This window comes from Hermetia illucens, chromosome 1, assembly GCF_905115235.1.
Source record: "Hermetia illucens chromosome 1, iHerIll2.2.curated.20191125, whole genome shotgun sequence".
Lineage (NCBI taxonomy): Eukaryota > Metazoa > Arthropoda > Insecta > Diptera > Stratiomyidae > Hermetia > Hermetia illucens.
In genome coordinates this window covers 5,031,800-5,045,816 of record NC_051849.1, presented here as the reverse complement: position 1 = coordinate 5,045,816, position 14,017 = coordinate 5,031,800, and the positions used below count along the sequence as shown (strand labels likewise).

Below are 14,017 nucleotides of genomic sequence, written 5' to 3'. Positions count from 1 at the left end.
TAACCTTCGGATAATCAATGATACTGAATGTGGACCATTACCAGATAGCAGAGGGAATCATACTTTTAAAAGTTTATTACCAAGCGCAAGATGGTATTACATACCTAGTTAACCGACTCTGTCATTCAACGCCGGAGAGATGTAATCGACATTATCCTATCTACCATTCGAAGTGCCTCGAACATGATTTTTAGTGATACCGATACGTCAACAACACCTTGGATGGAGAAGAGGTTTGTCCATCGAAAAGGACTATGACTGATTTCTGGCTTACATGCACGCTCCTTAACAACGGTAGCGAGCAACCCTAAAATGCTCGCTTTCTCCAACACGGAAATTTAAACGATATAAGCTAGACATTCTGGGCCTACTACCAGTAAGATTAAAACCCTAATCTTCCGTTCGACAAACCTTGTGCTCTAACCACTCAGCTATCTGGACGCACCCATAGCTGTTTCAGATACAATGTGTAAAATAATCCTGGAACGCATCAAAGAACATCTTGAAAGTTTGATCGACAAAGCTGCATACCGCTCCCCATTCGTCTACGGATCATTAGGCAGCAGTGTGCAGAGTTTAGATGTCTGTTGAGTGTGAACAGGGAGTGTATCTGGAGTGTTCCCCGCAGAAGGGGAATTCCGGAGAAACTAATAGCTATTATCAGAGCGACATATGGTGGCGCAAATTATCAACTACTGAACCGAGGTAAAATCTCAGGGGATTTTGCAGTCCAAAGCGGAGTCCGCCAGGATTGCATTTTGTCATCCTCCCTTTTTGTTCTCGATGACGTTCTTCCATGAATGGAACTCAATGAATGATGACATCGTTCCTCGAACACCTTGACTACGCTGATAACGTCTGCTTGCTTCCTCACCGGGTCGTGGAACTAGGCCAAATGGCTCTGGATTTGACGCCTGATAAGTCATCTCACTCTCCCTATCTGTATTAATGGGCAGGTCATCGAAGGCGTCGATCAGTTTGTATATCAAAAAAACGAAGTTTCTGCCGACGATTGCCCCGAAGTGGATGTTTCCGGAAGCATTAACAGCGCAAGAAGCGCTTTCGTTGCCTTGTCTAAAAACTGGAAATGCAGTTACGACCAAGATCCTATTGAGACTCTTCTGTGGTAGTTTTCTTCCACTGTTACTCAAAAGCTCCAAGCCTTTGTTAACACCTGTCTGCGTCATATCATAATACGATTACAAATAAAGAACCTGGTCAGCATGCAGACTTGGGAATCGTTAGCAATGTGGTCGGAAGAGGGAACTGGTAGTGGATAAGTCAAACTTTAAGGAGGGGCGACAATTGCATTGCTGACTACGCCATGCAGTGGAACCCATTCTCCCAACATGTCCAATTGGTGGGTAGCCCCAAGAGCACTTGGCGCAGAACTACTCTGTTGAAGTGCATGCTATTCTTTATGGTCAGGGCAATTCCAATTATTCGGCAACATACATCTAATAAGATCGACCGCATCGCGATTAGCAGTAGAATTAGGTGTAGTCTTCTGTATGTGCGAGGATTAGGCGTATTAGGATAGAACTTGTAGGCGATCAACGACGCTAACGGTCGAGATGGAGGGAATATTTCACTACCGTTCTCAACTATTCAACATCTGGTGAAGTTTTACTTTTGTAGCTGATATGACTACTGACTGCATCATCCAAATATTGATTGTTCCTCCAAACAAAATTGAAATCTTCGTAGCTATCACTGCGCTCAAGCGGACCAAAACCACTGGGCTTGACTGTCTCCCTACAAAGCTGCTCTTTGTAGAAGAAGGTGTAATTGCGTGCTCACTACAACAACTTTTTAAGGAGGCAGTCAAGCCCACTGTCGCAATGATAATAGCTACAATTATCCTGGAACGACATCTCGAAAACTTTACCAGCACAGAACAGATTGGTTTCCGTTCTGGATCCTCCTTTACGAACCACATTAACTTCCTTCAATTCAGCTCTCTGTGATGCCCGTTCTTCATCGATTTAAAGAAGGCCTTCGATTGCATGAATAGCGGGTGTATTTGTAATGTCTATGGTCTACTCGTGGAGGGAAGGGGCTTTGCAGAGAAATCGATCATCATCATATAGAACATAAAACCCGTGTCCAGTCTAAGCCTGGCTAACCAAAGAACTTTCCACAGGGCCCACCGATTCAATATTCCCAATGACCCACAGGTGTCCTCTTCTTCTACCATAGATATTGCCCTTATAGACTTTCGACCTGGATCATCCCCATTCATACAAATTTAGTGCCCCACCCACCACAACCTATTGAGCAGTATTATATCCATAACCAAGGCCAAAAAGTTCTCGGAAAATTCTCTTCTAGAAATTGGCTAAGAATTCACACTTTTTCGGTAAGGACCCAAGTCTCCGAGGAATATATGAGGGCTCCCAAGATAATCTTCTCTTGCATTAAGGGTTTTGGCCCTATGCAGAGACGTTTCGAGTGGAATATTTTTGTAAGCAGAGACAGGCTCTGTGGCTGCCAATAACTGTGCAGGAATTTCGACGTCATAGTTGTTATCCTTTGTAATTTTCTACATTCCCTACCTGGTGTGGTTTCCTCTGTTTTTGGTACTGACACTTACAGTCATCATTGAGTGGAGCCAAATATATATGCGGCTGTAACAACGGTTCTTTGGGTGGTTGTGATGATCATTTGTCGATGCTTAGTCTCCAGAGTATCTGGGACCTGCATTGTAGCATCCGTTTTCCATTATAAGTGGTATATTGGGCTTGCACGCCGCCTTATCGGAAGGACACGGGGCTATTCAATAGACCATGACACCTTTGCCCAATCACATCGACTATGCTGATATCGTCTACTTGTTCTCTCATTGTATTGGACTTGCGGATGGCATAGAAGTAGCAGTATTAGCAAGCGATACGTATAATAAAAGAGTAGCAGAAGACAAGGAATGAGGAGGTGACTTTAGTCGGCACAAACTCGTATACCAAAAAAATGAGATAGTCTGTATGCCAACATAGAGAAATAAGTGTTATCGTTTTATAGAAACGCCTTTTAGCCTTTTCCAGGACTCCACACCTTCAGTTACTATGTGAGGGGACGTATTTTCCTCGAAGAATTCGCGGAGCTAGGCGTCGTACTGGCGAATGTTGGGGCCTCGTACACTTTCCGGGGAAGGGGCCTGGGGTCTAAATAGTGAACCTAACATTTTAGACAGTAGGGTCGCTTGGCATGTCAGTGAGGACTATACTTACAGGGACCACCACGCAATCTGCATGGAAATCAAGGGCGGATCGAGCTCTGAAAAGGGTTCTCGCGAAATACCGGGTGGTATGCTCGGCTGGAGAGCGAAAGCTTTTGACGGGGACACGATTTCCAAGGCGAACAAATGTCACATATGCCTGCATGCTACGCTACTATGCCCAGAAGGGCGATTGCTCCGCAGTAGCTTCGAAACTGACAGTAAAAACAAGGCCCTGCCTTTTCGCCAATAACTTCAAGGCGTGCCTAAAAGTAGGCAGGGAATATGCCTTCTTTCTCCAGTGGAGAAAGCCGAAGTTGGTGTTGCTTCCCAAATCTGGCAAGCCTCCTCGAAACCCAGCATCGTATCGTCCTATCTGCCTGATGGATACAGTGAGTAAGATGATGGAGAGAGTCAACTATAAAGGGGCGTTGGCTGACATAGGTGCCCCCGGGTATTTAGCGAATTCGGTGAAAAACCACATCTCAGAGAAGACTCTCTGGTACGGAACGGATGAGGACCCAAAAAGTATATTGTCACAGACGGGGTACCACAGCGATCGGTACTTGGTCCCCGGTTGTGGAATATCATATATAATGGGATGTTTGCTTTTCCTGTCCCAGAGGGGACTACGATTGTCGGCTTTGCTGATGACCTAGCTGTGGTTGTTACAGCGAAACATCGAGAAGATGTGAAGCTCTACGCGACGAATACAATAAGGACGGTAAGTCCTGGCTAAGGAGAGCTAGGCTGACCCTGGCAGATATCTTAATAATCAACCGCAGGAAAAATAACACTGTGCAAGTGGAAATGGATATATGGTCGTATCAATGCCGGCTATCAAATACCTGGAGCAGATAATTGACACCAAAATGAGCTTTCGGGAACATCTAGAATATGCATGCCAAATGGCAGCCAGTGCCACCGAGGCACTTGCAAAATGTTGCCGAATATTAGTAGCAGAAACACGGTTGGAGGTTGCTACTAGACGGAGTGGTGCGCTTGCAAACTCTCAGATACGGAAGCAGGTGAATTTGGTTTACCGGTTGGTGGCTTTGAGGGTTTTTTTTGGGAGTAGGTTAGGTGAATGCGTTTACGCACAGAGTGTTGGACTCCCGCAACAGCACGCTGGCGGACTACCAACTAAACACCTCCCTGTCATCAGAGAACTAGCCTGGAACCGTTGGACACATTACTACGGGCTAGCCCTCCTGCTCTCCCGGCTTTGGGAGCCTTCAAGTCAGGAAATTCCTTTCACCAACGGGAGGGGAGGGGAGGAAGGGAGTTGTTGTTAGTGTCGGTCGAGTTCAATCTTCTTCGTAATAAGAAGAGCCCGAACATAATGCGCCATACGATACCAGCTGCCAGCGCTCTTCAGCATCTCTTTGACAATATTGTCTGGAGAGAGCTCCCCTGTGTCTGCATAAAGCTGCTGGCGGAGGCCGTCCCACCTCTCGCAAGAGAAAAAGGTGTGTTCAGCGTCATCCGCCACTCCATTGCAGAACACACAATCAGGAGATCGCGCCTTCCCAATCCTGTGCAGGTAAGACTGAAAACATCCATGCCCACTTAGAAGTTGGGTAATGAAGTCATCAATCTCACCGTGTGTTCTGTTCAACCATGGGTCTAATTTGTCGATGAGCCGCGCAGTCCACTTGCCCCTTGGCTCATTTTGCCAAGAAAGTTGCCACTCACTAACAGTGCGTTGACGTTCTTCACGGGCAACCACTTCTGTTAAGTTTTCGCCCTTACGGTGATAGCTTTGCGCTCCTTTTTTTTTTTTTTTTTTTGAGGAGGTGGAAATCTTCAAAAGACTCTGGCCTGGGCACGCCAGAGTGTGGGATTTTTACCCACTAAAACCACCCCCGACTCCCCCCCTACCCCGTGGGACCACCTTTAGGTATTACATCACGGGGCGGAGTTAGCTTACTTCAGCTCCTTCCGTCTACCCGCGGGGTTCGTAGCCGCGTCTTCCTCACTTCTTGTTTTTCGCAGTTTTTCCTGGATTACAGCGATCATGGAATTGATCGCATCCCAGTCTTCCTGACAGGCTACCATTCTTCGGACAAAATTTTCCGGTGATAGCACTTCACCTAGAGTTTCCTCCAGGTTCCTCCTTTCTTCCACGAACCTAGGACACTGGAAGAAAACGTGCGTCAGGTCCTCTGGGACCCCGCAGTTTGGACAATTAGGCGAGGTGTCCAATGTAAACCTGTACAGGCATTGACGGTATCCTCCATGGCCGGTGAGAAACTGGGTGAGATTATAATTGATCTCCCCATGCTTTCTCTCCAGCCACTCCCCGATGGAAGGGATCAACCTGTAAGTCCAACGACCCTTTTCTGACTGGTCCCATCGCTGTTGCCACCTGCTTATGGATCTCTCCTTTTCGGCTTTTTTCACCTGCGATAAGGGAGAGATGGACCTGGTGTTATAAATGTTCATCATTTCGGTTGCCAGGATGTCAATCGGCATCATTCCCGAGATGACGAACGCTGCATCGTCTGAGACGGTCCTGAAGGCAGAACACACCCTTAGGGATGTTCTTCTGTAGACCGCACTCATTTTATGTGCATTGCCTAAAACCTGCAGTGCTTTTCCCCAAACTGGGACTGCATACAGCATGATAGAGCTCACCACCCTGGCTATGAGCAGCCTGCAAGTATGCCGCGGGCCTTCTACGTTCAGCATCATCCTTGCCAGAGAAATACTCGTGGTGGATGCTCGTTTACAAGTATGCTCTATGTGCTGCTTAAAATTAAGTCCTCCGTCTATCATCACCCCCAAGTATTTGATGGCCGGCTTGGAAGTGATGATACGATTCCCGATTCTAATGCAGGCGTAATTTCTTTTGCGGTGCTTAGTGATGAGGACCGCTTCCGTCTTTTCCTCCGCGATTGGCAGTCCAGCACTCTCTAACCAAGCCTTAATAACACTGATTGCTTCGCTTGAGTACAACTCAGCATCCTCGAGATGCTTTGCAACTACAACCAGTGCTATATCATCGACGTAACCCACCACCGTAGCCTCCTCCGGAACCGGAAGGTTGAGCACATCATTATACATGATGTTCCACAGTAGTGGGCCCAGTACAGAGCCCTGGGGAACACCCGCGGAGACAACGTACTCTTTGGATCCGTCATCGATATCATACCAGAGTGTCCGCTCTTTCAAGTAGCTATCGATAATAGCGGCGAGGTAGGTGGGAACACCAATCGTCGCCAGAGACTTTCGTATAAGGTTCCAATTGGCCGAGTTAAATGCATTCCTCACATCTAGGGTCACCACCACGCAATATTTGCTGGTACAACCCCTTCCGTGAATTGCATTTTCGGCCAAGCCAGTAACCATTTTGATGGCATCGATGGTTGATTTGGCTTTCCGGAACCCATACTGCCTATTTGAAAGGCCCCCTTGGCTCTCGACGACTGGAAGCAAACTATTATAAATGGCCCGCTCCAACATTTTCCCCATAGTGTTTAGAAAACATATGGGTCTATAGGAGGACGGTTCCCGTGGAGGTTTGCCAGCCTTAGGCAACAGTACCAGCTTCTGCCGCTTCCATGGTGCAGGAAAAATACCCTCGAACATGCACGTTTCAAACAGCTCCGCGAACATATCCGGTCTACTTTTGACAGCAAGTTTGAGAGCCTTATTCGGTATGCCGTCAAGACCCGGGGCTTAACTGTCGCCTTTTCGACTGCAGATCTCTAGTAGCTTGTCCCTGGTGACTGGTGGAATCGGCGTCACATTCAGGGGGCGCTGGAAGGTGTCCCCCCTCTTGCTGGGGAAATAACCCCTGGATTATTTTCAACAAGAGCATAGGGAACGTGATCTGCGGAGACGATCGGCCTCTGAATCGTCCTGTCACGATTTTATAGGCGCTACCCCACGGATTTATGTCCGCTTCCGAACAAAGCCCCTTAAAACATTCCCTCTTACTCCGCTGGATGGCGAGCTTGAGGTTCTTGCGAGCTTCCCTATAGGCATGCTCCTTTTGCTCCTGATCGATCCTACCTATTGCTCTCTGAGCCGTTCGTCTGGCTCTGTGGCAAATCGATCGAAGATTGGCAAGTTCACTATTCCACCAATAATTGGGTCTTCTAGTGGGGAATGAACATCTCCTAGGCATCGACGCGTCACATGCTTTAGAGATGCTCTGTGTGACATGGAGAGCTCTATCCGTGGAGGTGCCTGCTTTGCTAGGCAAGTCTAGCCACAACTCCATGAATGTCTGCTCATCCATCGCTTTGGCAGACCATCCTGGTGTTCCTCTGGATTTCGGCTTCCGGGGTGCGGGTCTCCTGCCTTGTGGCTGCATCCTTAGTTCAAAGGTGATTGCCTGGTGGTCGCTGTACGTGAAGTCCTCACTAACTTGCCAGGACATGTCACGTGCTAACGCAGGGCTGATAAAAGTCAGATCTACAATTGACCCAGTTCCCCTTTTCCGATAAGTGTTTATATCGCCTTCGTTGGCCAGAACCACATCCAACTGGGCGAATGCTTCTAATAAGTACCGCCCCCTTGCGTTAGTCTCTTTGCTGCCCCACTCGATAGCCCACACATTAAAGTCACCGGCTATCACCTTTGGACTCCGTCCCTTTGCATCGTGAACAAGATCGTCTAACAGTTCTTCAAACTCGGGCAGTGTGAGGCTCGGTGGGGCGTAACAGCTATATATGAATATACCGCTTATTTTTGCCCACACAAAGCCTCTAGCCGCCTGACCCATGCTATATTGTATGGCTTGACGACCGACAAGATTTCTGTACGGTTCACTAATGATAGCAATCTCCATTGCGGATTCGTAAGTGGTCTGCGCAAGCAAATCTTGTGCGACCCTGCAATGATTAAGGTTTATTTGTATTACCCTCATTTTTTCACTGCAGTTAACGCCTTCATAAATTCTGGGCATTTCCCACTTCCGGCAATATGCCGGTTATCCCTTCTCTCCTTTTCTTCGCACAAAATGCATTTGGGGTCTCTATTGCACTCCTTGGCAATATGTCCTTTTTCCCCACATCTTCGACATCGATCGGACCGATCGATGCCGCTAGTGCATGCCTTCGCGAAGTGTCCAAACATTAGGCATTTGAAGCACCTTTTTAAGGAGATCTGTTCCCTTCGTCGGCAAACAACCCATCCAATCCGAACCTTCCCCACGGCCAACAACTTCTGCGCTGACTCCACTGGCAGTCGCATTGTGGCCGTTCGAGTACCGCCATAAGCCTTTCTTAGGCTCACGATGGATTCTTCCCTGAAATCCTCCAACTTGAATTGTTCCTTCAAGGCAGTGCAGATCTCTTCTCTGGATGTTACCTCATCGAGATCCTTGCACTGAATATAGATCTCATGCTTTTGGGAGCGAACCGCGACATTCTCCCCAAGTGAGTTTAAAACTTGGTTACGAAAGTCGTCAGTTTTACCCACGCTGGATTTTTTCAGCTCAAACATGAGATCACCTTTCTGGGTCCTCCGGATTTTACTGACACTTCCGCCTAGGTCTTTTAGCTCGGGGTCAGATTTCACCTTCTTCAGTATCTCCGCATATGTTAGTTGTCCTCTGCTGGAGATTACAATTGCCTCCGGACGAATTCGCATCTTTGGTTTCTTATTTCTTTTTTTATTCACGACCTTAGTCCAACCATCGTTCTTATTTTCTTTCAGTTTCGGTTTGCTAGCCGACTTTGCGCTCCTTGCCAAGGAGGGCAACGGGCAATCACCATCACAGCCGGTTCGCAAAGCTCCCCGCCTCAGCACTTGAGCGAGGCGTTTACGATACACCTCGTTGTTAAGGGCATCAGCCCATACCTCCGCACCATAGAGAAGAACGGACTGCGTTGCTCCTATGAGGAGACGTCTGCTAGTTGATATAGGGCCCCCGACATTCGCTATTAGCCGACTCAAGGCCGCAACTCTAGCTGCAGCCCTGTCCGCTGCTGCTTTGATTTGCTCGAAGAAGCTCATCTTCGAGTCGAGCATTAAACCAATTTATTTAATCGCTCAAACTCGCCGATTGATATGAGACGCAGGGTCGGGATTCTCCTTCTGGTCAGGATGACTACTTTGGTTTTTTCCAGCGCAAGGTTGAAACCGTGAGCAGTCATCCATCCACTTACCCGTCGCATCAATGAGGGTTTTGCGGTGCTTTATAACCACATCAGATGAGGCAGCATTGATAGTGGCAGGCATGATCCGTCTCGACATTCTGGCGAGAGAAGTGAGTATGCTGTACCATGCAGGATATATGGAAGAGCACACGGAGCGTAGAAATGCGGCAAAGTCAGATTTGCATGATCTCTGGCAATGCAGAAAGGACGAATCAACGATGGGTCGGTGGACGTACAGGCTCATTCCCAACATTAGGGCGTGGCTTGAGCGGAAACATGGGAGGCCAACTACCACATTATCTAGTTGCTGGTGGTAGTAGTGGTTGCTACAGGCAGTATTTGCACCGCTTTGGGTTAGATGATTCTCCGAATTATTCTAGATGCGGTGGCATACCGGAGGATCCAGAGGATGTGAAGCTGCACTGTCCAAGATTTGGAATGGAGAGGAGGAATCTAAACCAAGTGTTAGGAAGGAACGTGGGTCCGGGAAACTTAGATACGGAAATGTTGGGATCCGAGGAGAACTAGCTTATGGTTTTCTCTCCAATCGTGCAAATACAGGGGGTTGCTGAAGGAACAAGGAAGGATGAAAGCCGAAAAAAGGAGAAGGACGAGTGGTTAAGAGCAAACCTAACCCGCGAGGTAATACCTAAGTGTTGGTCCCGCGGAGATGGGTGTGGAGAGACCGCGAGTGGTTATTAGTGATTGCGAATCTGATGTGCGTAGCTTCCTCAGTAAGATAGCTGAAAAAGAGGCGCCTTGCTTTCGTGCTGTTTGGTGGTGTTTTTAGAAAGTGTGAGAAAAAAAGAAACAAAAATTTTTATTATTTGTTCTAAGACATTTTTATTTTTGCATTTTTTTAAGTTGTTCTCTTAATAATAGCTCCTAACTAATTAATCTCAGGTGACTAGACAAATCTCTGTTTAGAGACGGCCATTAGCTTGAAGGAATTGAAGGGAACGGGCGATGGCTTCTGGGATTGGTGGTGGGGTTGGGATGTGGCTACCCTGAAATCCCAAGAAAATCATTATTAATAGAGGAAATGCATACTCATAATTAAAAACAACTTACGGATGGTTGGAAACCATTTTCGTTGGCGGCGTATTGCAAAACAACATGTTCACCTTCAGGGGAGGTGTATGAGAAAGCTCCTTGAACTTGTTCAGCGATTTCTGGTGGGTTTCCTCCAAGGGATTTTGGTACTCCAGATTCTTGGGCAGAGATTCCGTTTTCAGTTTCATAAGCATATTGGTATGAACCGTCTGGGCTGATGTCGGAGTCTTGTTTCAAGATGCGGGCGGAAGCTTCACCAGTTTGACGATAGGCAATTGGGGTTGGGACTGGGGCATAAGGACGGAGGGTTGGTTGTGGAAGGAATTGGATTTGACGACGGGCAACTGGGATTTGGCTGAATGGTGGCAAGAAAGCCGAGTTGGGGGCTTGCAAACTAGCCGCAAAAGCGACGAATGAAGCGACAACGAGCTGCAAAAAGGAACATCACTTGATTAATTTGAAATGCACCAAAAACACCGGTAGCACAGTATCATTAAATTATCCACAAATCGTAAGCAATATCCAAAAATTTTGAACAATTCAAATTTTTAAAAAATACTAAATTTTGAAGTATCCAAAGTTTTAAAAATTTAAAAGATTGACTTAAAAAAATCACAAAACTTTAGTTACCAATTTGGAGAACATGTTGTTTGGATTAAGATTAGACCACAACTGATGACTTTTGGGCTAAACTACTTTTTCTTATATACAAACAAAATGCCCGAAATTTCGGGCCGGTGGTCATACCACTTTTCATCTCGTCTACCGACGCTTCAACATAATATTATGGCAGTCGATCCATAAAAACCCAAAAAATTTGACTTAATTAGCTCCGAATGGAAGATGTTCGTCATCTCATTCAGAAACAAAAAAGATTGATGCTCCAACTGGCGAACTTGTTTCTCCCTCAATTTGCGTACAAAGCGAGAATTGTGTGTGTGAACATGTCATACTTGACTGTGAATAAAATTTATTTAATCGATTTAGGGATGGTCCAGACAATAGAACTTCAATAGACCATATTTGGTTCTGGTTTCCGCGTTTTTATGAGAAGTCTTGTTAACGAGGTTTACGAATTATACAGTATAGGGTACCGCTGTCCATCCATTTTGAGGTTCTAAATGTCAATTCGGGAAGTGCTACACCTTGTTTTAGGCGCCAAAAATGAATATTGATCAGGTGTACCTATATCTAATCTTTGACTAATCTTTAGCTCTAAACATCTATTAGAGAGTACTCTTTCAAAAAACCTTCAGGTGATTAGATAAAAATTCAAAAAAGATACTGACAAACTTATGGATAGACCTACTCGGTAGCATCTCCAAAATTTGGGTTGGTACTTTGTCAAATTTAAACGAAAAAAAAAATAGTGCCAAAATAGGACTTCTCCGTACTGTTAATTACCCTCATCCTAGAGGTTCCTCTACAACTTTTGACTTTTGCAAAAATCTTTTACAACATAGATACATAGTTAAAGATTTATCTTCGTTCCAGAGAAATCAAATAGATTTTGTGATTCTGCTCAAAAATAGACGTCCATAGAAAGGCTCAGACTACATGGTTGGAATTCGGACCGTCTTGATTCCTGGTTGGCCTTGAAACTTTGGTGAGATACAGATACAATTTCATTTGAATATCATTTGCATTATTTTTCTGCTTTTCAGCGATTTTGTATGATGTAATTTAGCTAAGGTCAGTGCGTATCTAAAATATATCGTTTTAGATGGTCTGAGAAGAGGCATCGCAACAGTGACACTCACGATGGAAGCTGGCGGATTTAGTAACTTGATCAGCTGAATATCTCGTGAGAAGTTCAGAGATATGTATCAAACTGGTGGCTTTTGGAAAATTTGAAATTACACGGCAATAACTTCGTCGCCTTCATTTTAAAATATTCTCTAGTTTTCTAGTTTGCGAACATGACATTTATGGTGTGATTTGTATCTTCATTTACACTTTTGTCTCATTATTTTGACACATTGATGGAGCTTATTACTTTTATTTTCCGGTTCAGCAATCAGTTTGTACCAGAAAATAGTAGAAATGGTATTTCCACAACTGGTCTAAGCGAATTCTAGCATGACTGGCGACTTTTGACTGACCGTATAATATTCCCTTCGAAGTGGTTCATCCTGGAATCAGGTATTTACTATTCTCCCTGGTGCCTCAAACTACTTTTTACAAGTGCCGGACACTGTTCCAGAACATGTGTGACAGTTTCATTATTCTCCTTGCAGAATTTTGGTGAGTTCACCCAGTAAAGTTCCGACAGTTGTTCCTCTTCATTTTTCAATGTCGTAGCCATGAACTTATTTCCGGCGTCGCTGTTTCTTTCCTGGCCAGCTCGTCCGCTGCCTCATTGCTTTCTACCCCAATGTGGCCTATAACCCAGAGTACCCAGATCTTATTGAGCGAGCCGAGCGTCTTCAGTTTGTTAAGGCATTCCGATGCCAATTTGGGATTTACCTGGGAAAACCTAAGCGCCTTAATAGCTGCTTGGCTATCGGTTAGAATAGCAATATTATGTCTGTCTGCGGCGAATATTATTATATTAGCCCAGTGCCTGCTCTCTCTGCATTAAGGAAACCCCCAACGTACCAAGTAATCAGTTGGTGCCAATGCCATGCTCTGCCAGTTTGCCCTCTTCCCCCAGCGGCTTTGAAACCTCTGATTGAAGTCAAACCTTGTTGTCATGTTATCCCTTGGTATCAATAAATCTGGATGCCGCCTAGAAAGAATATGAATTTTCCTTCGATTGAGGCAGCTCTCCGTCTTACTGGTACCCTCGGATATTCTGAACTTCGCCCTCCTTACCTGCATCTAAGTTATCACCTTTAGATCCTATGCTTTCCCATATAAACAATTGCTACTTCACCTCCACACATTCCTGCAAGTCAGCCTGAAGGTTTTTTCGCGCACTCACCTTTGTCGCCTCTCATATTACGCATATTAAATTCGGTAGCCAGGTTAACTCTAAATTGCTGAAGTTACGTCTGTGCATCTTCCCGCTGCTTTCCAAATTTACTATAAACTAAAGTGCAAGACCTAGGATATAGGTACATTTGTAATTGACATAGAAAAGGGTAGTATCGGTAGTATAGGTCCCAGGGAGAAAAGTGAATTGGTACCCACGATGGAGCATATAACCTGGGAAACGCCATCTGAACCGACACCAACAGCTCCTCCTCCTACCAAACCCTATCTCCACCTCCACTTGGTGATCGCTGGGAATTCCTTCTTCATGAAAGACTGCAGATGGAGTCGGGGCGAGGCGAGTCTCCCGCGCCTAAAAACGGAACAAAATGTACCAAGTGCTCCTCCAGGTTAGGGGATGGGTATGGCAGTCCTACACGGAAAACCGATGTTACGAAGCCACAACAGGAGCCTCAGACAGGATGGATTTTACAACGACGAATCCGGCAACGAAAACGGATTAACGATTCCCTGTACAGACTGAATGTTGCTGAGCAGCAAGCCGATACCCTGTCCCAATATAAGGCTGATGTAACAGCGTAGCAAGAAATGCGACGGACAGGGACCGGTTTCCTGAAGAAGAGTCGCTACACCATATATTCTAGCGGCAATCCATGTGCTCGGAGTAGGTTTCTTAGTCAACCAAAATATGGAACCTGCTGTTATC

General features: G+C 45.8%; 1 protein-coding gene across 1 annotated transcript; it reads right to left on the bottom strand.

The window, feature by feature from the left end:
- Nucleotides 1-10,150: 10,150 nt before the first annotated feature.
- LOC119659812 (endocuticle structural glycoprotein SgAbd-2-like) lies at nt 10,151-11,134 on the bottom strand. Its single transcript, XM_038068098.1, has 3 exons — nt 11,008-11,134; nt 10,396-10,806; nt 10,151-10,331 (listed from the first exon to the last, which is right to left on the bottom strand). The coding sequence occupies exons 1-3, from the start codon at nt 11,020-11,022 to the stop codon at nt 10,248-10,250; spliced, it is 510 nt and encodes a 169-aa protein (XP_037924026.1). The 5' UTR covers nt 11,023-11,134; the 3' UTR covers nt 10,151-10,247.
- Between the last annotated feature and the right edge of the window lie 2,883 nt (nt 11,135-14,017).